The sequence below is a fragment of the Balaenoptera ricei genome, chromosome 13, assembly GCF_028023285.1.
Source record: "Balaenoptera ricei isolate mBalRic1 chromosome 13, mBalRic1.hap2, whole genome shotgun sequence".
Classification (NCBI taxonomy): Eukaryota; Metazoa; Chordata; class Mammalia; order Artiodactyla; family Balaenopteridae; genus Balaenoptera; species Balaenoptera ricei.
Genome location: NC_082651.1, coordinates 73175142 through 73201487, shown reverse-complemented (window position 1 = coordinate 73201487; position 26346 = coordinate 73175142). Strand labels below are relative to the sequence as shown.

Below are 26346 nucleotides of genomic sequence, written 5' to 3'. Positions count from 1 at the left end.
TGAATCAGTCTCTCTCTAGCTCTTGCTACTCAAAGTGTGGTCTGAGGACCAGCAGAATTGACGTCACCTGGGAGCTTGTTAGAACTGCAGAACCTCAGACTTGCCCCCAGATCTACTGAATCAAGCAATTCCTTTGCATGCTAGCCCTTGAGAAGCACCGCCTGGAGTGATTCCCAGGCATCTTTATTTATTGAAGCTGCATAAGCAACTCTGATACTTATCCAGGGTTAAGAAACACTGGCCTAATATACTGGCCAACAAAAAGCGTTAATCTATAAAATTGTATCACGTTGAAGAAAACCAAAGCAATTAAGAAAATTGGTAGATTGATTACTGTAGACACTCTGTCTTACCTTTTCTTCCTCCTGCTGCAACCTCAGTGACCGTAATAAATTGCTCATGCTGGACATTTCATAACCCAGTTCTGTCCTTTCGTACTGATGTTGTCATCTTCACATCAGCATGTTTTCATCTCTGTATGAGGAAGCCACTAGGGTCTCAGTGAGCACACGCCCTGAGCGGGATCCATTGTCATTAAAACATTCTTGGGAAGGAGGAGCAAAGATGATCCCGATATCAGCCATCAGGCTAATGAGTGAAGAGAGCAAAGGAAACAGAGAAACACCTCACCTCCTTAAAACCTATGAAATCAACACATCAATCTTGAGCACAGTTCAAGATGTAAGAAATAAGGAGAGGGACTTCCCTGGTGGCACAATGGTTAAGAATCCGCCTGCCAATGCAGGGGACACGGGTTCGAGCCCTGGTCCGGAAAGATCCCACATGCCACGGAGAAACTAAGCCCATGCACCACAGCTACCGAGCCCATGTGCCACAACTACTGAAGCCTGCATGCCTAAAGCCTGTGCTGTGCAACAAGAGAAGCCACCGCAATAAGCCCACGCACCACAACGAAGAGAGTAGCCCCCGCTCACCACAGCTAGAGAAAGCCCACGCGCAGCAACGAAAACCCAACGCAGCCAAAAGTTGAACTATGCTGACATCTGAAGGAAAACCTCTCTTCAGGAGTGCTTCTCAAACTTTAATGTGCATAGGAATCACCTGGGGATCTTGCTAAACTGAGAGCTGATTCTATAGATTGGGGTGGAGCCTGGGACTCCGTCCACATTTCCAGCATAGGTGCCAGTGGGCGGCAAGCCCTAAAGAGCACCACTGCCACCTGCTGGCGGCAATTCACATCGCAAGCCCAGACCTAGGAAAGAGGGTTGGCCCTGTTTGGGGAACATGCCAAGCCATAGAGCAGTTCTGCTTCTCTTTTGCTTTATCCCAGGCTTTAGTGGCATCTCTGAACTCCGCTTCTTGATTTTATTTACTTCTTCCAATCTTCATCTCGAGGGTCATGCTTGAGCATAGACAGTTTGGGGGCAGCAAAGGACAGGGGAAGCCAGCTGAACAGGAAGAGTCCGCAGGCCCTGACCATACAGGCACACAGGGTCTAAAAGCTTGCGAGGTCCCTAGTGAGCCGAGGCACTGATTCCAGATGCAGCGGAGTCAGCCAGGCCCAGAGAGGCCCCTGTCATCACCTACTTCTCCTCTGGTTTTGATTGCCATGCACCACAGCAACAGAATAAAGCATGTTCTCAGAACTTTTGCCCTTAACCTGCCAATTCTGTAGTGTCACTCTTTACTAAATATTTCTCATCAATTCTGCTTAAAACTGTATCAACTCATGTTCATTTCTTCCTTTCATTAAATATATATATATATATATATATATATATCCCTCCTTGCCATGGAGCTTCTCCTTTTGGGGAATGGGAGGACCCCAGTCCCATGGAAGCAATACAATGCAGAGAACAGAAGTTGAGAGCAGCCTCATGGGCGATCGTGTGGCAGCTTAGAGATCCAGGCTGGTCTGGACAGCTGCACCCTTCCCACACAGGGCAGAGCTGGCCCCCATGTCCTCCTAGACACTCCAGTCCAGAAATTTCTAATTTTACTGTCTCTCTCCTTTTCGCCCACGGAACTCTGCTTTGAAATATTTTTGTCTCCCAAATTGCAGTTGTTAAAGAACTCATTCCTCATTTTTTGTTAATCAAGGGACTACATACCTCCCAATAAGAAACTTCTGATCAGCACTGAATAATCAGTTTTATCATCCTGAGATGATATAATTTCAGTCGAGAGCAAAGAAGACACCAATTTGGACTTCCCTGGTGGCGCAGTGGTTAAGAATACGCCTGCCAATGCAGGGGACACGGGTTCGAGCCCTGGTCCGGGAAGATCCCACATGCCGCGTAGCAACTAAGCCCGTGCGCCACAGCTACTAAGCCTGCGCTCTAGAGCCCGCGAGCCACAACTACTGAGCCCACGTGCCACAACTACTGAAGCCCGCGCACCTAGAGCCCGTGCTCCAGAACAAGAGAAGCCACTGCAATAAGAAGCCCACGCACCGCAACGGAGAGTAGCCCCCGCTCACCGCAACTAGAGAAAGCCTGCACGCAGCAACGAAGACTCAACGCGGCCAAAAATACATACATAAATAAAAAAGACACCGACTTCTACTTGCTTACGTGGCTTTCCATCAGTTCCTTTCAGCGTTTGAAAGTTTGAACCAGCTTGCAGCCCCACCATCTCCCCACTTTCACCCTAACCTTCATCTACTTGCAGAGGTCCCGAGATCCTAACCAGAGCTGTCCTAGTCTTTGTTACAACTAAGAGAAGGGGCAAAAATCTAAGGTAGCTACAAATAAGAACAGGTATCTGTCGAGACAGGTGGATAATTTCTAGGGTTGCCCCACCCAGGGAAGTGAAGGATAAGATAAGTATCCATTTCTCAATCTACACTTCCTGCCCTCCCCTCTGCACTGGCCCTGCCGATTCTTCCCACCTTTATAGAGAGCCAACACACAATTCTAAAAAGTTAGGATGAGAGTAAAAGACCATAAGCTCCAGGGACTCAGTCTGGGTGAATGCCCACATCTGGGGGTCTGCACTTATATGGTCTGAACTAGGAGACCATTCTGAGGGCCTTCTTAGACTTGACTGGGAGGTCCCTGCTTCTATAGTCTGTAACTGTGGCTGATACAGAGAATTCTACAACAGTCATGGAAATAAGTACCAGCCCAGTGTCCAGGACCTTGGTACCCGGTGAAAATCAGTTACGGATATAAATAAATAAGTATACCTTGCATCTTGCTACTTTTTTTTTTTAACTTTCTTTTCGTTGGCATCTCAGGGGGCTCTGGTGGAGGAAGAGGGGAGTGAGCAGTGAATGCAATGAGAGAGAAGCAGAATAACAGAGTCCCTTTCCATTCCTTAGGCTGCAAAGTTGACTTGTCATTTTTAATTGATGGGAGCGCGAGCATTGGCAAACGTCGATTCCAAATCCAGAAGCAGTTCCTGGCCGACGTTGCCCAAGTTCTTGACATTGGCCCTGCAGGTCCACTGATGGGTGTTGTTCAGTACGGGTAAGTGCTGCCCTGAATTCAGAAATCAAGGGATGTCCCACGCTTAATTTTGTGCCAGAAAAAAATACCGACACATCCTAGAGCATAGCAGACTCATTCTCTTCCCTGATACGAATGTAAATGAAAGAAACGGAAGCAATCCAGATGCCGCTGAAGAAATCTGAGGCTTCCAGAAGGAGGGACAAGTTAATCCACACTTGAAACTAAATGGCATTTGCACTCCTGACTGGTAGAGAGAATATTTGTTTGGGAATTAAGAGAGCCGAGTTCAAGTTTTTGCTCAGCCAATAACAAGCTGCGTGGCCTTGGGCTAGGCCTTCACCTCTCTCACGGTCAGTTTCCTCATCAAGGTTGGCCCCCTTTCAACCCTGACTATTAGAGTATTTGTTTGAGGGGCTCCTGTGCTCCACCTATAAGTGGGATGCCCAGAAAACATGGTGCTCTAGGTTGAACTTCCTCCTTTCTCTGGACAAGCTTAGGCCTCCACACAGGTACTGGGAAAGCTCACCCGGCAATGGGGAGGACTGGGGTGGAGGGGGGGGGATGGCCCCCAGCACTCACCCAGGTGACTGTCCCCAGTCCATTTTACTATTCTACGTAGGGTAGACATTGAGGGCGCATACTAACATCCAATCTCAGCTTTTCTCTCATTGGGGATAAGAAGTCAATCTTATTTCAGATGTAATAGATTTCTCGCTAAAGCAGATATACAGATATCAACTGAAAATAAATAGGCAATCAAAGGCGTAAACAAGCACAAATTTCAAATAACAGGTGGGCTTTTGATCAAGATTAAGGGCAGGATAACTGTCTCACTTTCCACAAAGGATCTCGGACACAACCCGCCCCTCCTTCTCCCAGATCTGCAGCTTAGCCTCGGCCTTGGACACTACCCTAGGCCTTGGTACCTCTTGCTCAGAAGCCACAGTCTGAAAAGTAAAAAACACACACCTGACAACATCTGGGGCCATCTCCGGTCCCTTCAAATATTTCCCGGGAACATCCCAGAACAGCATTTTAACCGAGGTTGTTATGTCACAGACATTAGAATATTTAGTTTTGAGATGTCCAAAGAAATAAAATGCTTTATTTTCATAAGAACCTATAATGTTTGTATTTTTAGAATTAAATTCCAATAACATATTTAGCACTATCTTCTATTTCTGTGAAGGAAAATAGCTAAGTGGCACTTGTATATAGTCAGAGTCAAATATATGAAAATAACCAATTGCTACACATGTTCTCGATGTCAGATGTTCTGGGGGATTTTAACTGGAAATAGGAAAATACGTGGTTTTGGTCATTGTTTTCTTGTTTTCAAGACGTCAACCTATTTTCATTCTTGTGTTACTTTTTAAAGTTAGCAGATGAATAGCAGGCTTATCTGGGGAGGAAATGTAAGTGTTTTAGTGCCAGATGTTCCCGGTCAGTTTTATTGGGGGGTTCAAAGCTTGGTATGTCATCTTGCATTAAAAATAGCTGCTTTAAAAGCTGTGTATACCAAGGTTTATAGGAGAATATGAAAATAAGGTGATAAATATGTCAAGGAAAAGAAAAATGGCAGGAGCATTGTGTTGTGTGCTGATGGGAACATGGATTAAAGAACAAATGTAGCAGGGAAGGAAAAAAATCAATAAAGACTCCTTCCCCTCAAAAAGACATTTTCTCTCACGTGTTCCTAATGTCATCACCATTTACAGGGAAGAGTTTACCTCCAGGCTTTCCAATGTCACTTTCTAAAAATGCCTTCCCTATTCATCTTTTTTTCCGTCCAGGGTCCTTATTAATTTAAAGCCCTTAAGGGAAATGTGTCTGTTTTCCTTCACTTTATGCTCATACAAACCAATCAATCATCTTCACCCTCCTTCGGCCACGGGGTGGAGTGGAAAGCACGATGAACTGGTGACAGGACGTCTTGAATTCTAGCCTTAGCTCCGCTGTGTGACCCTAAGCAAGTCACTTAACCTCTCCATGTAAGAGCTGCCATCTCTAAAGTACAGGCTGGTCGGACCAGATGATTTATTAGGGCTCTGCCAGCCCTGATGTTCTGTAATTCAGTGACTGGCTCTGTATTCAGAAGACATCCAATCAGTGAATGTTGGGTGAACATGCTGGGTGACCATCCTCTCCCTTCCAGCCTCAGGTTCTGATTAGGTGGGTGAATGATCAGCAATGAAATGATGGCTGCACAGAGGTTATACATCCGTCAGGGGAACGCGGGGAACAAAATCAGTTGGAGAGAGGCATTAGGAAGGTGTGATGAGGCTGAAGGGGAAATCCACACACCCAGCTGAAATTGCGTTTATTTCAGCCACCTGGGTGGCTCCCATCCGTCCTTTCTTCAGCAAATGGTCTTAGTGCGAGAGAGGGCAAGGGGGTGGGGAAGGAAAGTGTATGGGGGCAGAGGTCGATGCAGACATGGGGCCAGTGTTTCTGGAAAAGGGCTTTCCAGTGCTCGGCTGGCTGGGAAACTGATTCCTCTACAGGTACTTTGGGTTCTCACCGGATTCTAGTGCCCAGTTCACACCCACAGGGAATCAGCCCTGCTCTCTCAGAATCACAGAGCAGTGGGGCCTTAGAAAGCTCCTGGTTCCACCTCCTCGTGTTACAATGAGGAAACAAGGCTCTAAAAGAAATGACCACCTTGGCAAGAACGAGCACTCAAGGTGAGACTGGGGTTGGAAAGGAGCTGGCCAAGGTTGGAGGACTCCCGAGCTCAGAATTTCTCCTGCTCTCGGGCCTCTCCCCTCTGTCACTGCTGCCGTGGGTCCACATGGGAGACTCCCCCCAGAAGATTCCTTCCCTTGGTTTTCCTTAGAGCTGAGGCAGAACTTAGACTTTTAAATTTGGAATTTAGAAGACTCATACTATTAACAGGAAACAGAAGGCAAATAAGAAATAAAAATACGAGAAGGCTAAAAATGACCTGATGTACAAAATGCTCGTTCTGTATCCTGATCCGTAAGCATCCTACACAAAGATATTTTGGGTGCAGGAAACAGAAAACCAACCCAGGCAGGCAGGTGAAGGGAGAGTGATGTCACAGGACTGGCAAGTCTTGGTCATCCCCTCCCTCCTCCTTTCCCTGCATCTCTTTGTCTCTCTGCTTGTCCACTCCGCTCTCTCCTCAGTGGCCCAGCAACATCCCCTGCCAGGCTCGTGGTTTCTGCTCCTCTGTAACTTCCCCCTTGCGCTGGCTGGCCTCCTAATTCTGGTCCGGACCAGGGGGAGCTCCTCAGCCCCCGTGGTGCCATCATGCTCCCTCTCCCACATCCCCCCCGCCGCACCCGCAGAGGCTCGGAGCCCAGGCCCGCGTTAACCTTTCAGCAACCACAGCGTTCCTTCCACAGTCATCACGCACCTCCAGTAAGAGACGCAGCGTATGACACAGACGCAGAGAGGTTGAGTGACTTCCCTAAGAACACACAGCTAAATGCATGACCACTGGGGAGAGGAGAGATGTTAAATCTTGGGTTAATCCCTAACATGTCGAACCAAATTGACTTCAAGATTTTGCTCCTCTGCCAAGAAAGCTCCTGATAATGGAGGCTTTCCACCAAACTGAGGACAGAGACACTGCTGAAGACAAGGCCAAGTCTCAAGCCCCCATCTTGCACACATGTTCTAATTTGCAGTTAAACAGCCAACATGCTCGTGATTGCGCTTATGACCAACAGGAACATTAAGAGGCCAGCTGAAAGAATGGCCAGAGCAAGTTGCTGTTAGGTGAAGTCTAGCAAACAGAATAAGGAAGACAAGCAGCTCACATTTTAGCTGCCACCTGGATCCACAGGGGCTAAATGCCCTCTGGACCTTCCGTAGGATTTTGTTTTTGTCCCTGATTTCAGTATAAATGGAACAGAATTGCACAGGTTCTTTTGAACTTTGTAATCAACCCCAGGATACCAACATTGGAGAACAGCTGTAGAAGAATAAAGCAAAATATCGGTTTCTCTTCATTTCAAAGTGAAATCCGTTTTTCTTTGCTCATGGTTCTCTGACAGGCGCCCCATGTTTTGGCTCTGAGGTGGGCTGCATCTCCTTACTTTTTTACTTCACAGCCCACCCAGCTCAGCCCTGACTGCGCACCCTCAGCTGAGCCTCCCTTCCTGCCCCCAAAGCAGGAAGGATGCCCAGAGGCTCCCGTGGATCAACTGAGCCACTGAGTGTGGGGCAACCAGAGGAGGGAGAAGAAACGAGGTGTCGGGTCTGGTGTGATGGGCAGAATAATGGCCGCAAAGCTGCCCACGTCTGGAACCCCTGGATGTGTTACCTCACAGAGCAGGAGGGGCTTTGTGGATGTGGTTAAAGTCAAGGACCCTGAGATGGGGAGATTGTCCTGGATTACCCAGTGTCCCAGTCTAATCAGCTGAGTCCTTGAAAGCAGAGAACCTCTCCCAGCTATTATCAGTTGGAGGGAGATGTGACTACGGAAGATTAGTCAGAAAGATGCGACAGCTTTCTTTGAAGCTGGAGGAAAGGGGCCCTGACCAAGAAATGCACGCTGAAAAAGGCAAGGCAATGACTCTCTCGAGAGCCTTCAGAAAGGAGCAGAGCCCTGCCAGGGAGACGCAATTCGGACTTCTGACCTCTAGAGAGCTGTAAACTGGTAAGTGTGTTGTTGAAGCCCCTAAGTTTACAACTGAGATAGGCAACTAATACATCTGGCAAGGAGGACCATTCTGTCACATTTCATTGAGTCTGCAGCAAAGGAAGGGATAGGAGGGGCTGGGGCATGAGCCCCGGCTGGAGGGGGCTGGGAGTTGCAAGTCTCAGCACCTCAGGACTTCAGAGCAGGAAGGGAGTGCCCAGCCCTGACTTCACATTGTGATCACCAGGGGAGCTTTTAGAGATGCTGATGCCTGGGCCCCATCCCAGCCCTACTAAACCAGAATCCTGCAAATACCCAGAAGCTGGTCTTTTCATCTATAATTCCAATCTGTAGCCAAGGTGAGAATCACCAACTCCTCAAGAGGGCAAGGGACAGCTCGGCTTCCCAGGTGAGAGGGCAGCACCCAGCCGAGCACAGGTCTCTCCAACTCCTGCCCCGTCCTCTCCTCATGCCCTCAGTCTACACTGCCTTTACAGGAACTAACAGGATCCGGAACAGCCGCCTGACTGCTTGAGAGGGCTCTCCAGGGCCTAATGGCACTTGCAAAGACCCCCCCTGCCACTCCTCTCTCAAGGCAGGTGAACCCTTGAGCCACAGGCCTCGGGGACACAGTCTCAAGGCTGAGTGAGCTGGGAATACAGCTCACACAAGAATCTTATGCTTTTCCTGTTCCCCACCACGTGGTTCTCCCAGAGGGACAAAGGAAATGAGGACACTGCCCTCGACTTGCACCACTTCTACTCAATGGTTCCCCTCGACCCCCCATCGCACATCGCTGGGGCTTATCCCAGTGCCCTCCACCCATGCTGAGATCATTCTCCCTAGACCCCCTGGACCATTCTGCTAGAGAAGCAGGTGGCCACCCCCATGCAAATTAGAACCACTTGGGGAGCATCTGAAAATCCCAATGCCCAGACCCAACCTCAGATCGATTAAATCAGAATTTCTGAGTGTGGAACCCAAGCGTCATTCATTTTTAAAACTCCCCAGGTGATTCCGTTGCACAACCAGAATGTGAAGGCACAAATATTCCCACGGGGCTGTGCTCTCATCTGGTGAACACTGTGTCCCGGGCCCCAACTGTCTCCCCGCCAGGTTGCCACCCTAGGGCTATAGGAGCTCCATCCTCCTCCCTCCTCTCAGCCTTTCTTATGCCTGCTCCAGACTTCTTATTTATTCTTCTCCCTTCCTCTTATCACTGGCAGCCCCGCTGCTGATTTTCTTGATTCTTACAGCATCCTCTAAGACATTGCCACTCAAAATGTGATCCACGGCCTCACCTGGGAGGCTGTTGGAAAGGCAGAACCTCGGACCTCGCACCCAACCTGCAGAGTTAGAATCTACATTTTAGGGACTTCACTTGTGGCGCAGTGGTTAAGAATCTGCCTGCCAGTGCAGGGGACACGGGTTCGATCCCTGGTCTGGGAAGATCCCACATGCTGTGGAGCAATTAAGCCCATGCGCCACAACTACTGAGCCTGAGCTCTAGAGCCTGCGAGCCACAACCGCTGAACCCGCATGCTGCAACTACTGAAGCCCGCGCACCTAGAGCCCGTGCTCCACAACAAGAGAAGCCACCGCAGTGAGAAGCCCGTGCACCGCAATGAAGAGTAGCCCCCACTCGCCGCAACTAGAGAAAGCCCATGCGCAGCAAGGAAGACCCAACGCAGCCAAAAATAAATTAAAAAAAAAAAAAAGAATCTACATTTTTAACAAAATCCCCAGGCGACCGGGCCAAACGGCTAAGTTTGGGAAAGCACCAAACACTGTGTCTGTTGCCAAGACATTCCGTGTCACTGGACTTACCTAGCCCAGCGACGTGGTAACAGACAGCAAGCCGGACAGCCCCCTGGCTCCAGAGTAATTCTTAGATCAGCAGATTACTCACCCACATTTCCTCCAGCAGGAAGACGCTTGCAGATTCATTTTCTATTTTTTGGTGGAGGGGTGGAATTATTGTTGCTAATTACCAAGAAAAAACCCTACTCCTCTAAAAACAAAATTTGATTATAAGACTCTGCTCCACGTCTCTGATCCTAGGAAATGTGAGAACGGCCAGTGTCCTTTCAAAAGGGGCTAGTTGTGATAATTCCCTCAGCAGGTCGGCCTGGGCCCCATGCTCAGTGCTTTGTAGGGAAGGGCAGAATCATTTTCACTCTGAGCAGGTAATACCCTCAAGGGACAAGTCTGCCACCCGACCTGCAGCCAGCAGCATGTCCTTAGGCAACCAGGGTCACCCTAGAACACCCTCCTGAGTTCACAGGCATGGTTCATCTCAATGACTAAGTCCATAAATCATCACACTTTAGCATTAATTAAAAGGCTAAGGATAGTCATGTTATTTTATTTTAACCTTAAGGTGATGATATCTTGTTGTAGGAAACAGTTTCAAAAGGTTCTTGTTATAGGGAATATGGTTAGTTAATATGTCTCTACTGGCATAAAAATTCATTTGAGAGGCTCACTCCATGTGACTCAAAGCATTATGGGGTAAACCAATAGACTCTGGGACTTCAACCAAATGGGAACCTTAGGACTGAAAGGGCCTCAGAAGTCCTCTAAAATCCAGGGCTTCCCAAACTGTCCCAAGGATGAGATTCATCTGGATCCCTTATTTTAAAAAATCCCTACCCCCAGCCCAGACCTTCTGAATTGAGTTTCTGCTGGGAGGAGACCTGGTAACCTGTGTAGTTTAACAGGGTGCCTCAGGTGAGACTTGTCATCAGGGAGGCCTGGAGACACAGATGCTCTGTCCAGTTCCCTGCCCCCAGGCCCCAGCCTTCCTAGGAATCACCTGTGCCCATCTCTAACAGGCATTCTTTCTTCTCACACACTTGCGAGATAGTCCTTTCCTATTGCATGAATTATCCCTTTCTATGCATAGTCAAATGCTGGCTCCCTATCATTTCTCTTCATTAGCCTTAGCTCTTTTTCTAAACATAGAACAATTTGATATTTTCTCCTTGAGCTGTAAATCTTTATTTTCTTCTCTTATTTTCAAAGGAAATCTTTGATATCACTGAGGGAAAAAATGTGTTTTCCTTTAATGAGATCTAATAAAATTACGAATTAAAAGGTTGCTTACATTAAAATATAGTGGCACATCTCTTTGAACTTTTAAAATAATCTTCATCTCTGAAAAAGGCACCAGGCTAGGGGTAGGGATTTTTTAAATAAAAAGGTTCTCCTTTTATTTAAAAAATCCCTACCCCTAGCCTGGTGCCTTTTAAATAAAAGGCCACCAGCCCATATATCCTAAAAAAGGACACATACACCCATGTGCTCTGGTACTGAGAGCTGCCAGAGTCTGCAGGTTAAAGACTTACCATTCATTCCTATAATTTAATTACATTACATTTTAACAAAGATTTATTGAGTGTTTACCACGGTCTAAGCACTATGCCATTTGCAGGGGATACTAATGTAAAATTCATCTAAGTGGTTTGATTACATTTGCCTGTAAGTCCCTTGGCGGATGAGCTCTGCGGCTTTACTCCTAATCGTAATTTTAGCAATTGGAAAGAGTTTCAGAGGTCCTCTGATCCAACCTTTCAATTCATTAAAAATAAATAACTGTGATAGAGATTCTGTTCTTCGGGACTTCACCAGCTAGTAAGGGAGGCGATATCTTTAAAATAACATTAAATAAAATGAAAAGCATCTATTCATTGGGTATATGAATAGCTCATCTGTCTGCTTCTGAAGATAGAGTCATCTACTGCTATGATGTAATAGGGGAAGAGAGTGGAGTGTGGAGCTCAGAGGGGAGTATTCAGCTCTACCCGGGATGATCTAAGAGAGGAGAGGACATCTGAGCTTCCTCCTTCCCTCCCTTCCTTCCTTCCTTCCTTCCTTCCTTTCCATAATTCTCTATTACCCCCTGTATGCTAAGCACCAGGGATAGGAAATACTGGGACATAGCACCTGTTCACAAGTAGGTTACAGTCAATCTTCATGATTTACAGATCCCCTATCTGCAAATTCACCTACTCCCTCAAATGTACTTGTATCTCCAAAATCAATACTTATGGCACTTTCACAGTTGTTGTGTGGACATGCACAGAGAGGGTATGAAATACACAACATTCCCAGCTGAGGTTCAACAAGGCGATGCTCTGCCTTCTAGTTTCAGCTCGTACTGTAAACAAGTGTCCTTTTCACAGTCTATTTAGCACCTCATTTTTCTGCCACTCATTGGTGATTTCACTATTTTTAATGGCCCCAAGTGTAGTGTTGGAGTGCGATCTAGTGTTCTAAGCACAAGAAGGCTGTGATGTGCTTATGGAGAAACTGCAGGTGTTAGATAAAATTCCTCCAGGCAACTTATTGTGCTGTTAGTCATGAGTTCAATAATAACGAATTGATGACTTGCTATATTCAGCAAAAAAGAGAGGAAATTTGTTGATCTGTGTGTGATCAACAGATTTGATCTGCTCCAGAAAGTGCTAAAGTACCTAATATCTATAATGCATGATGAAGCTATGGAAAAGAAGGAAAAGTGGCTGAAGTTAGGAATTCATGAAATGATGACTGATTTTTTTTTTTTAGGCACAGTGGATAGCACTGTGAGACTGAAAGCCAAAAAATTTACAGTAGCACTACCCAGGGTCAAGAAAATGTTAAACCCTTCTCAGCTAGTGTTTCATTATACGGAAAATTTGCATATAATTATTTGTAAGAAACTTATATATTAAATTGGGTACCTTGAAACAGAAACATACATAAAACAAGTTTATATACTGATCTATTGATGAAAATGTCACCAGAGGCCCACAGGAACATAACCCCATGTTTTCCCTAGGAGCAATGGCTCAGAACTTGCTAATTTGATGTTTGCAGCAGCTTTATAAAACATAACTATTGCAGATAACAGGACTTGACAGTACATGTAGTATGGGAAAGAGGTGATCCACCACTCTACAAAGTGATCGACATTCAGACAGCCTCATGAGCAGGGGAACACTATGGATGTGACTAGGTGACTAGCTTCCACATTTAAATACTTTTCTGTAAACACTTTTGAAAGAAAATTTTATGTTTTTGCTTTTGAAATTATTTGTCTATGAGCAACGCTTAATTTACGATCAGCTATGATTTCTTCACAATCGTCAGACACACTCAGGAAATCTTTCAAAGTGAGAAAATCTAGCCTCAAAACCATTTTCAAATGTAAGTAGAGCCAAAAATTTTCCAGTTAATGGGGCATATATAACATTGTTTGGTAGACAATTACGTAGTTGTTATTGTCAATATCAATTTCTCAATTTTCTATTTTCTAGCTAATAATACTTTTGTTGTTTTAACTCATTCTTTTTTTTTCCAGTCCCTGAAAAGTTCATATTCCTTGGTTACCAAGGGTAGATCCAGACTTTGGGGAGTCTGAAGCTTATGTAGCTTGGGGACTCTTTTAAGAAAAATAACACAAAATTACAAATACAAAATTAGGCCCCTTGGAAGAAGTATCATTAACATCCAAGTTAATCCACCTCTGATAGGCACTTAGCACCTTTGGATAAAACATCCTCTGCAGAGGCCACTGTGGTGCAGGAAGACTAGGTAGGAAGCTATAGCCGTAGTTCAGGAAAGAGAAGATCATAGTCCAAACTTGAGGATGGAAAGGATGAGAGAGACACAAGAAATATTTAAGAGGTTGGTCTGACAAGAGTGCATATTGCTGGGATGACTTGATGAGTCAGAAGAGGGACTACAGAAGGGGATGTGGGTGGTTTGATGGAGCAGATATGGAAGATAATTGACTTCAGTTTTGGAAATATCAAAGCCAAGGAGCCTGTGGACCACACCAGGGACCACAGATGTATGGAAGTATTCCAGATGTATGGAAGCCTTTTTATTTATTCTGAGGTTCAAGAGAGAGGACCGACCAGTGTGCACGAAACAGCTGTTGGCATATGAATGGTCGGTGAACCCCAGGTAGCTGAAGTTGATGAGATCCCCCAGGGTTGTGCATAAATTAAGAAGGGATGCATGAGGGAGATAGAACTGCTGGGAACACCAGCATTTAGAGGTAGAGATGCACAGAAGAGGAAAGAAGAAATGTATGTCTCTCTGATACTGTTAATGGAGTGCCTGCAGGTACCACATACTGTGCGAGGTGTCGTGAGCTAGAGGAAGCAGGTACAGAGGTTGTCAGCTGGGATCGGGGCCCAGGGAGACAGGTAGCTGGAGCTTGGAGGGTGGGCACAATTGGGGTTTCCCAGATGAGGGAACCGATGAGCAAAGGCACAGGGCTAGAAAACCAGGAAATAGTGAGTAGCTCATTCTAAGTAGAATATAGGTGAGAGTGAGAGAGAGAACGGTATGAGCCTGCTAGGTTGGAATCAAGTTACGGATGGGCTTTGAAAGCCAAAATATGAAGTTTAACAATAGGAGTCTCGGATGATTTTGAGCCAAGTTTTACAGTCAGAGCTGAACATGAGGAAGGGTTCTCTAGCAGACAGGCATATACCCAGCATTGCAGAGACTGACATAGAGACTCATAATAGAACCAGCAAGAAGTAAGGGGGCCTGAACTCAGAGGGTTGCACAGAAACACAGAGGAGAGGATAAAAGAAAGTGCTCCACATAGAGGAACTTAGGAGATGTGCCTGACAGGTCCCATGGGTCCTATGACTGAGCAAGTAAAGATGGGGTCCAGGTTTTGAGCCTAGGTGGCCGGGGGGCAAGTACAGCAGTTACTGAAATTGATCTGTGAGAATAGAAACCGGAAAGCCCTGGAGCCCCAAGGGAAAGAAGACTAACTGTGAAAGTACTAGAGTTCCTTCCCTGTGATTCCCCTCCCTGGGCCCTGAGCAGTGGGGTGTGTTAAAGCAGCCTCGGTTCGGTTCGCAGCCTTCGCATGTGGCTTGATGGTGAGGTTGAGCTCAGCCAGAATGCCCACATTTCTCTGTTCTGCACTTTGCTTTATTGTTGTTGTTCGTTTGTGTTTAATGCTAAAGTAGAACTTGGTTTTCACCTGGTGGCTTTTCATCTGGTTGGATTTTTCCCCAACACCCACCCTAGTTGAGCTTGTCTTAAACTTTCCTTGTCTTCGCTGAAGGTAGTTGGTCCTCCCAGTTTCACATCACCTCTCGCTTAGAGAAGCGGACTTCTGGGCAGTTTGCTTTGGTTTTGCCTAAGAACCAGCCTGTGTCCCTCATATTCACTAATGAGATGGAGGACAGAGGGGCATCCTTCCAGCCTCTTTCCGAACTCTCCTCCGACATAGATCACCTTGTGATAGCTAGGAGGGTCGGATAATAGGGTCGGAGCAGGGGAGGGGAGGGAGGCAGAGGATGTCTCCTCTCGGGTCCTGGGGGACTGGCTTCCTGGTGACTGCACTGCCAGGTTCCCCAAAGGACTGGCTGAGAATCCACTGTAGGGCCCGGGAATTCCCACCTGAAACTGCCGAAACCTGCTTCTTCCTGGATCTACTCCAGGTGTTTATGGAAAGACTGCTTTTAAAGGTCTCCTTCTCCCTCTCCTTGAAGACTCAGTAATCTGCAGCCAGGACGAGCTACGTAATTTGCAGTTCCACATTTCAGTTTCAAAAAGTATTAAGAATTTCAAGACAGCAGCGTCAGAGCATTGAAGCAAGTGCAGGCGCTTTTGGAGTCTGGGGCTCCGTGTGACCTTAGAGGTCACACCTGCACGAAGCGCTGCCAGTGGCTGAGTGTCAGTGCTTCGAGAGATGTGATTTCACTGTGCATCCCCACTTCATCCTGAGTGTGACCACACACGTCCACCCCATGGAGCCCTCGTCCCTCCCAACACACCTTCCACCTGGTCACGAAAGGTATTCCACACCCCCTGCTCAGCTGCTCCCAAGCCTGTTACCCAAGGAGACTCTGGTCTAGAGAAGGGTTCTCATTCTGTTTCTCCACTTAATTCACTCCAACTCCTCTGCAGCTAACATTTTTCAGGCTTCAATAAAATAGATGTTGACCTTCTGGGTAAGATTTGAATATTCTCACCCAGTCACAGGAGCCACAGAGTGAGAAAGATGAAGGGATGTCTTCTCCTTGACACGGCTGTTAAGATGCAGTTCCAGTGCTGGGGTAACCCGGGGGTGGCTATCAGCTGAGACCCTCTTCCTGGAAAGGAGGGTCTGGGGCAGCCTGGGGCAGCCTGGGGACACCCTGACATTTGCAAAATCCCACTGGACAACAGTCCTGCTCTTTAACAACATAAACGTCATGATCTTGATTTTTATCTAGATGAGGAAACTGAGGCCCAGAGAAGTTAGATGACTTCTCAAGGTCACACAGCTAGGAAACAGCATAGTCAAAACTAGAACCCATGCCTTCGGAGCCCTGAAACAGCCCGATTTTCTCTATACACACTGCGGAGGACCCAGTCCTCCCATTACTTCTGTCCACAGTGGGGCATTTTATAAACACCAGCTTAAGGCTTTGAAGCAGCTTCCATTCTGTTCATATCTAAAACAATCAGCTCTGATTTCTGCTTTCCTCAAAGTGTAATAACTTTCCAGCTAATTTTTATTTCTTGTTCTGAATCTTCAGAGACAACCCTGTTACCCAGTTTAATCTCAAGACTCACATGAATTCCCGGGATCTGAAGACAGCCATAGAGAAAATTACCCAGAGAGGAGGGCTTTCTAATGTAGGTATGTGATCCGGATACCGATCTTCTTGCTACCATGGTTCTCTTTCTGTGTGGTCGTCTGCTAACATGCTAGATAGAAAAAGGAAAGAATCAAAATAATTCATCAAGAAATGACTCACATAATATCTGTATCTTTCCTCAAGTATTATCATGGATTCAGGGGGCAAAAATCATTACCACACACATGCTGGAGAGTTCTAGCACGCCTGGTTCCTCAGTATGGCAGCTTTCTTCAGGACAAGTGGAACTGCAATCATGACTATCCCGACTGTTCTCCGAGTCATCAACTATTTTTCATTATATTTTGTAAAAACTTTTTTTTTTTTAATAAAAATAAGTAAAATTTGTAACCAGTTCCATTCAGGAAGCTCCACAGTGCCCCTTGGGAGTCTTTTTCTAATCAGCTCCTGTTATAGTAATAACTGTGCAAAACGAGACATGGTCTTTGTTTCAGGCTGAGTCTCTATCTGATCCTTGGTGGTGGTGATGGGGCGGGCGGTGGCAGTGGGGTACCAGAATTCCAAGGTCAAGATCTAGTCCTCAATGGGGCAGATCCAGAAACTCCGTTTTATCAGTTCCCCAGAGGTGACCAGGCATTAGGAAACAGTTTCACACTAACCAAGCTCAAAGGCCACCAATGAGCCCATGCCAGTGTACTAATTTATAAATGGTGGTCTGGTTTTGGGGGCACTGGGAAGGCTGTCCACTTCTTGGGGAACCTGTCTGTACCATCGCAATCCAGGGAAATGGAGAAGTGAGCCACAGTTGCTTGACATGGAGTGCACACAGGGAGTAGAACTAGCTTTGAAGGATCATCTTCAAAGTTACAGGAAACCTGATCAATTATTTCCCTCTCCACCTCAGTGTCTGTCTCTGTAGACCAGTATATTAGTATCTGGCAAAGGAAGAGCCTTTGATCTCTGAACAAGTCTAAATACACACTGGCCAAGTCACTGCTATCCAAGACACCAAATCAGTAGTACCTCATCAGGAACATGATAGAATTGAAGTCTGATTTGTTTTCAATTTAATACTTAGATCAGTGAAATTCCAGTAATGTATCATGGAGTAAAACTTTAAAACTTCAGGGGCTTCCCTGGTGGCGCAGTGGTTGAGAATCTGCCTGCCAATGCAGGGGACACGGGTTCAAGCCCTGTTCCGGGAAGATCCCACATGCCGCAGAGCAACTGAGCCCGTGCGCCACAACTACTGAGCCTGCGCTCTAGAGCCCTCGAGCCACAACTGCTGAGCCTGTGTGCTACAACTACTGAAGCCCACGCGCCTAGAGCCCGTGCTCCGCAACAAGAGAAGCCACTGCAATGAGAAGCCGGCGCACTGCAATGAGTAACCCCCACTCGCTGCAACTAGAGAAAGCCCACGTGCAGCAACGAAGACCCAACGCAGCCAAAAATAAATAAAATTTAAAACTTTTAAAAAGAATTGTTTAAAAAATAAAAACTTTAAAACTTCAGAAGACAGTCTGTTTCTTTGATGGGATTAATAAAATCAGCATACCTTCTTTCAGTGGGTAACATGTTCTATCTCTGTCCTGTATTGATCTGGGTTTGGGTTTAGAGAACTGAACCCATTCCAGCTGGTTTAAGCAGAAAGGGATTTATTTCAGGGTATTAAATGGTTTTGAGAATTACTGAAGAAATGGACTCTAGGCTGAGCTTTCGGAGATGGCTTCCAAAGGCTACCTGCAGAACCAGGACTTCCAAGGAGCTGTACCTCTTCCAAGATCAGGAAATTGCTTTCTCAATTCTGCCACCACAGCCTCGTTAGGAATCTGCTTCAACCAGGAAGCCACCATGATCAGGAAGTTTCTGCTATAGCTGCCAGCTCCAAAACCATGCCTTGCCTGCTCCATTCACAGCCACAGAGTGAATACTCTGCACCCTACATTCTCAACACCAAGGAAGCTGGTGACCCAAACATAGGCGCCTCTGCTAACACTTCCCTGGAGAAGTCAAACACTCTACAGACTTGTCAGCAGAAATAGCAGAATCAAATCTCATGTGTGTGCATCATTTCATGAAACTAAAACAAATCCAGAACTAGCTGCAAGGAAGTCTCTACAATGTAGTGTTCAGATTTCCAGCCTCTGCTTTCAAGACATGCTGGAAGGTGGATGGAATATGTATTGAGCACAAATTGACCATGACCTCCAAATTTAAGATTGGTGAGGTCAAGGTGATCTTCTGATGGCTCCCTGTGCTCTGTCTACAGGCAGTTAACATTAAACTGCGGCGGGGGTGGGGGGGGGGGGGCGGGTAATGCTGGGTGCCTTGGGCCTTGAGGGAAATCAGCCCTGGCTGTGAAAGCAGTTCTCAGCAGCCAACGTTTCCCTTAGCGACTGTGTTCTATGCAGCGAGCTCACGTGGGTTCTCCGAGACATTTCTCCAGCAACTGAGTATGTAACCATTTGATCCTTTCATTTGACAGGTAAGATTATACTAGCCAGTGGAGCCAGGATGCTGGCCAAAACCAAAGAAGCATTGAGTGTAATGCCATTAACCCTAATGTCTTAAGAAGGTAGCTCTTAACTTTTGATTGAGGACCCCTTTGAAAGCTATGGCCCTTGTACCCAAATAAATACTTATATACACAAAATACTGTGTATAAATTCAGGGGATTTGTGGGTACTCACCCCCAGTGCCCCAGGGGTTCACAGAGCCCAGCTTAAGAGCCCTACCTTACTATATGCAGCTATGCTGACTCTAGGGTGACCAGTCATCCCAGTTTGCCCAGGGGCATATGGGGCTTCCAGTGCTAAAACTGGGAAAGTCCCGGAAAACTGGAACAGTTGATCACCCTCCTTGATTCCAAAAAATTTCATGATACCCTAGACAGTGTGAAGTATATGCTTGAGAAAGCCATGCTGGGAGGCTGTGCTATCCCTCTCAACCTTTGCTCTCAGCTGAGGCAGGCTGTCGTCATGGAAACCAAGGCCCAGAGGCCCCAAGTGACCTGCCCAGGCCCACATGGCCGGTAGGCGGCATAGCCAGGCTAGAACACTTCTCTTAGTTCTTAGTGGGTGCAGCGCATCCCGAGCCAGCCAGACCTGTGCCCCTGCTGGAACTGGGCACAAGATTCCACTGAACCCAGAATATAGCCTTCCTCACCCAGCGGCTGCTGGAGCACCGGGCTCACCCCAAGTCGCCGCAGCCCAAGGAGAGGTTCCCGTCACTTCAGCTCCCCCCACCCCACACTCTGGGAAATGGCGCAGGGGCTTAGTGAGGTTGGTTCCAGCACCCAGGCAAAGAATGGACACTTTTGTTCCTATGAAAGTTTTTCTCACCTGCTTGCTGGTCTTTAAAACTTTTATTATTTTTTGAATTTAATTTTTAAAATTGAAGTACAGTTGATTTACAATATTAAGTTAGTTTCAGGTGTACAGCAAAGTGATTCAGTTATATATATTTTCAGATTACTTTCCATTATAGGTTACTACAAGATATTGAATATTGTTCCCTGTGTTTTACAGTAAATCCTTGTTATCTATTTTATGAATAATAGTTAGCATCTGTTAATCCCATACTCTTAATTTATCCCTCCCCCCATTCTCTCTCCTCTTTGGTAATCATAAGTTTGTTTTCTATGTCTGATCTGTTTCTGTTTTGTATATAGATTCATTTGTATTATTTTTTAGATTCCACGTGTGATATCATATAATATTTGTCTTTGTCTAACTTACTTCACTTCGTATGATAATCTCTAGGTCCATCCAGGTTGCCGCAAATGGTGTAAAATTAAAAAAAAAAAAAAAGAGAATTAGAAGTTAAAGGCTTAAAATGAAATGGGAGGGAAACAGCTAGTGTTGATGGTTCCACAATATTGTGAGTGCACTTAATACCACTGAACTGTACACCTAAAACTAGTAAATGTGATTCAAAAAGAAAACAAGCCAACAAGGGAGGGAATGAGTATTTTTCTGCATCTCTTTATGCTGCTATGATCAGTTCCATGATCACTCCAAGCATGAGTTTTCTTTTTCTTCCAGGCCGGGCCATCTCCTTTGTGACTCAGAAATTCTTTTCCAAATCTAATGGAAACAGAGGCGGTGCTCCCAACGTGGCCGTGGTGATGGTGGACGGCTGGCCCACGGACAAGGTGGAGGAGGCATCAAGGTTTGCAAGAGAGTCAGGAATCAACATTTTCTTCATCACCATGGAAGGTGCCTCTGAAAATGAGAAGCAGTACGTGCTAGAGCCCAACTTTGCAAACAAGGTATGTAAGTGGGAGACCCACCCAACATCAGAATTCCCTACACTTTGCAAAGCTGTAACAGCCATCCAGGCTGTGTCTCTTTTTCCTTCAAATGGGTGTTAAGCTCATTTCTAGGCAGGAGGGCCTCCAGTGAGAGACTAGTAAGTCTGGAACCTGCAGTTACCCTCTCAAAGCAACCCCCCACCCCACGACCACCACCATGTACCTGATGAACTGAGGCCCAGCATCAGCACGTTGGGAGGAGCAGGGTCCCCAAGGTCTCACAGTAGAGGCTCCCCTGAGCTCCTCCTATAGCCCCAGGGGCCCTCAAGTGGGCAGCCCAGCAAGCCTTCACACGAGCATGCACATGGGCACATATGCACTGCAAATTGACTAATCTGATAAACAAGAAAAAGGTATTGAATTAAGTCAGGGAGATCAGGATTTCAAACTCAGCTGCCCCTCAGTTCTGCGGAAATGCCTGGCAGGAGATGTGAGCAGAACAGATGGGGATCCAGGCCCTCACACCCATCCCCCCAAAGCAGCCCATTTTTTGTATATTTTGTACAGTGGGACCCCACATAAACCTTCCTCCAAAGACAGGACCCCAGGTTTAAAAAGGAAAGGAAGAGGGCAGACAGCAGAAGCAAAAAGAACTACAATCCTGCAGCCTGTGGAACAAAAACCCCATTCACAGAAAGATAGACAAGATGAAAAGGCAGAGGGCTATGTACCAGATGAAGGAACAAGATAAAACCCCAGAAAAACAACTAAATGAAGTGGAGATAGGCAACCTTCCAGAAAAAGAATTCAGAATAATGATAGTGAAGATGATCCAGGACCTCGGAATAAGAATGGAGGCAAAGATCGAGAAGACGCAAAAAATGTTTAACAAACACCTACAAGAATTGAACAAACAAACAGAGATGAACACTACAATAACTGAAATGTAAGCTACACTGGAAGGAATCAATAGCAGAACAACTGAGGCAGAAGAACGGATAAGTGACCTGGAAGACAGAATGGTAGAATTCACTGCTGCAGAACAGAATAAAGAAAAAAGAATGAAAAGAAATGAAGACAGCCTAAGAGACCTCTGGGACAACATTAAACACAACAACATTCGCATTATAGGGGTCCCAGAAGGAGAAGAGAGAGAGAAAGGACCCAAGAAAATATTTGAAGAGATTACAGTCAAAAACTTCCCTAACATGGGAAAGGAAATAGCCACCCAAGTCCAGGAAGCGCAGTGAGACCCATACAGGATAAACCCAAGGAGAAACACGCCAAGACACATAGTAATCAAACTGACAAAAATTAAAGACAAAGAAAAATTATTGAAAGCAGCAAGGGAAAAACGACAAATAACATACAAGGGAACTCCCATAAGGTTAACAGCTGATTTCTCAGCAGAAACTCTACAAGCCAGAAGCGAGTGGCACGATATACTTAAAGTGATGAAAGAGAAGAACCTACAACCAAGAATACTCTACCCAGCAAGGATCTCATTCAGATTTGATGGAGAAATCAAAAGCTTTACAGACAAGCAAAAGCTAAGAGAATTCAGCACCACCAAACCACCTCTACGACAAATGCTAAAGGAACTTCTCTAAGTGGGAAACACAAGAGAAGAAAAGGACCTACAAAAACAAACCCAAAACAATTAAGAAAATGGTCATAGGAACATACATATCGATAATTACCTTAAATGTGAATGGATTAAATGCTCCAACCAAAAGACACAGGCTGGCTGAATGGATACAAAAACAAGACCCATATATATGCTGTCTACAAGAGACACACTTCAGACCTAGGGACACATACAGACTGAAAGTGAGGGGATGGAAAAAGATATTCCATGCAAAAGGAAATCAAAAGAAAGCTGGAGTAGCAATACTCATATCACATAAAATAGACTTTAAAATAAAGAATGTTATAAGAGACAAGGAAGGACACTAAATAATGATCAAGGGATCAATCCAAGAAGAAGATATAACAATTATAAATATATATGCACCCAACATAGGAGCACCTCAATACATAAGGCAACTGCTAACAGCTATAAAAGAGGAAGTCGACAGTAACACAATAATAGTGGGGGATATTAACACCTCACTTACACCAATGGACAGATGATCCAAAATGAAAATAAATAAGGAAACAGAAGCTTTAAATGACACAAGAGACCAGATAGATTTAATTGATATTTATAGGACATTCCATCCAAAAACAGCAGACTACACTTTGTTCTCAAGTGTGCACGGAACATTCTCCAGGATAGATCACATCTTGGGTCACAAATCAAGCCTCAGTAAATTTCAGAAAATTGAAATCATATCAAGCATCTTTTCTGACCACAACGCTATGAGGTTAGAAATGAATTACAGGGAAAAAAACGTAAAACACATAAACACATGGAGGCTAAACAATACATTACTAAATAATCAAGAGATCACTGGAGAAATCAAAGAGGAAATCAAAAAATACCTGGAGACAAATGACAATGAAAACACGATGACCCAAAACCTATGGGACGCAGCAAAAGCAGTTCGAAGAGGGAAGTTTAGAGCAATTCAATGTCACCTCAAGAAACAAGAAAAATCTCAAATAAACAATCTAACCTTACACCTAAAGGAACTAGAGAAAGAAGAACAAACAAAACCCAAAGTTAGCAGAAGGAAAGAAATCATAAAGATCAGAGCAGAAATAAATGAAATAGAAACAAAGAAAACAATAGCAAAGATCAATAAAATTAAAAGCTGGTTCTTTGAGTAGATAAAATTGGTAAACCATTAGCCAGACTCATCAAGAAAAAGAGGGAGAGGACTCAAATCAATAAAATTAGAAATGAAAAAGGAGAAGTTACAACAGACACCACAGAAATACAAAGCATCCTAAGAGACTACTACCAGCAACTCTATGCCAATAAAATGGACAACCTGGAAGAGATGGACAAATTCTTAGAAAGGTATAACCTTCCAAGACTGAACCAGGAAGAAACAGAAAATATGAATAGACCAATCACAAGTAATGAAATTGAAACTGTGATTAAAAATCTTCCAACAAAAGTCCAGGACCAGATGTCTTCACAGGTGGATTCTATCAAACATTTAGAGAAGAGCTAACACCTATCCTTCTCAAACTCTTCCAAAAAACTGCAGAGGAAGGAACACTCCCAAACTCATTCTATGAGGCCACCATCACCCTGATACCAAAACCAGACAAAGATACTACAAAAAATGAAAATTACAGACCAATATCACTGATGAATATACATGCAAAAATCCTCAACAAAATACTAGCAAACAGAATCCAACAACACATTAAAAGGATCATACACCATGATCAAGTGGGATTTATCCCAGGGATGCAAGGATTCTTCAATATACGCACATGAATCAATGCGATACACCATATTAACAAATTGAAGAATAAAACCCATATGATTATCTCAATAGATGCAGAAAAAGCTTTTGACAAAATTCAACACCCATTTATGATAAAAACTCTCCAGAAAGTGGGCATAGAGGGAACCTACCTCAACATAATAAAGGCCATCTACGACAAACCCACAGCAAACATTATTCTCAATGGTGAAAAACTGAAACCATTTCCTCTAAGATCAGGAACAAGACAAGGATGACCACTCTCACCACTTTTATTCAACATAGTTTTGGAAGTCCTAGCCATGGCAATCAGAGAAGAAAAAGAAGTAAAAGGAATACAAATTGGAAAAGAAGAAGTAAAGCTGTCACTGTTTGCAGATGACATGATACTATACATAGAGAATCCTAAAAATGCCACCAGAAAACTACTAGAGCTAATCAATGAATTTGGTAAAGTAGCAGGATAAAAAAATCTGAAAAATCTGAAAGAGAAATTAAGGAAACACTCCCATTTACCATTGCAACAAAAAGAATAAAATACCTAGGAATAAACTTACCTAGGGAGACAAAAGACCTGTACTCAGAAAAGTATAAGACACTGATGAAAGAAATTAAAGATGATAAAAAAGAAAAAAAAAAAAAAAAAAAAGGAAAGGAAGAGGATAGGAGGAGGGGTGGGGGGATGCCCGCCAGCTTTAGTGTTCTGTGTCTCCAGATCTACTAGGGCTCAGCTCCCTGCACGAATCCTGCACTTCATTGTCCTTGAAATTCTCGTCTCCCTTAACCTCTAGGACACGGTGTGGCTCTTACTTCATTTGCTCTCTCCTCTTTTCTGTCTTGTACCCTAAGTGTAGACTTCCCCAGGGCTCAGTTCTTGGCCCTCTCCTCTGCTCTCACTAGGTTTTCTCCCTCCAGAACCTCTCCCAGGGTCACAGCTTCAGCCTTCGCTCACAGGCAATGACACACTCATATGTCTCCCTCCCTGGTCTCTCCGGAGCTCAATAGCCATTTGTTTCCAGCTGATTGACTAGTCTCCACCTGCTGTCCCCAAGAACCTTAACAGTTACATGCAAAATGCCAAGTGCATCATCTTTCCCACCCAAATTCTTTCCTCCTCTGGACTGTACATTACGGGCCCCACAGCTGTCTCAGACACCCAGAGTCACCCCAGGACACCCTGTCATCTCCCATGTCACGTATCTCACATCTGTCCACTCTTTCCCATGCCCAATGCCACCTCCCCAGTTCAAGCTACTACTTTACATCTATTATTTCTCCCTCCTGGGTCTCTCCAGTTTAGATTTCACAATGAAGCTCATGTTTATGAAGAGTTTTTCCAGTCCTGTGGGGTCCTTGCTTCAAATCCTTCATTATTCCCTATTATTCCCAAGGTCTTCTGGAGTGTGGTCCTAACCCAGCTTCCCGGCGCATCCTCCTAACTCCAGCCACCTGGTGTCCTGCTGTGACTTTCTCAGGCTGCGTGGTGGGGAATCCCTCCTCTCCATCCGTTGGCTACAACTCAGCTCAGCCTCAACACCCATCTCATATGCCACCTAAGCCATGGAAAGTTTTATGAACCCCATTAGGTTTTTACAAACCAATTAAAGTATATTTCCTAGGACATTTTAAAGTCATTTCTTGTCTTAAGATAATGTTTTAATTATACACCTTCGATCGTAGCCATCAGGTCTGTGATTCTCTCTGTGACCCACGCACACCCACCCCGCCCCCCAGAGAGGCAGCGGCAAGGGGGAAACGGTCACTTCCAGGAGCACACCGACCAGCTTGCTCAATGTTTATTTGCAGATGCCTTGAGTTTTTTTCTGGAACAAACTTGGGCACAAGTAAATATTAAGTTGCCTGGAGGCAGGGTTGTCCAGAGGACAGAGCTTGGGTTCTACGAGCAGACAGATTTGTGTTCCGGCCTCAAGGATTCCAGGGATGTCACTTCACAGCTGGTCCTCAGTTTGTTCCTTCATGACAAGGGGGCTATAATTCCACCCTGTAGGGTTAAGGTGGGGGGTTAGTGAGATAATCTAAGAACATCTAGCGTGGTGTCTGACACATGTGGAACCCCCTTCCTGCT

General features: G+C 45.2%; 1 protein-coding gene across 1 annotated transcript in view; it reads left to right on the top strand.

Moving 5' to 3' along the window:
* Positions 1–26346, top strand: part of VIT (vitrin) — a 127319-nt gene that overhangs the window by 95730 nt on the left and 5243 nt on the right. Inside the window, exons 10-12 of the mRNA XM_059942913.1 lie at positions 3284–3431; positions 16563–16666; positions 20669–20895. Coding sequence (XP_059798896.1) covers positions 3284–3431; positions 16563–16666; positions 20669–20895 — 479 coding nt within the window. The remainder of the gene's footprint in view (positions 1–3283; positions 3432–16562; positions 16667–20668; positions 20896–26346) is intronic.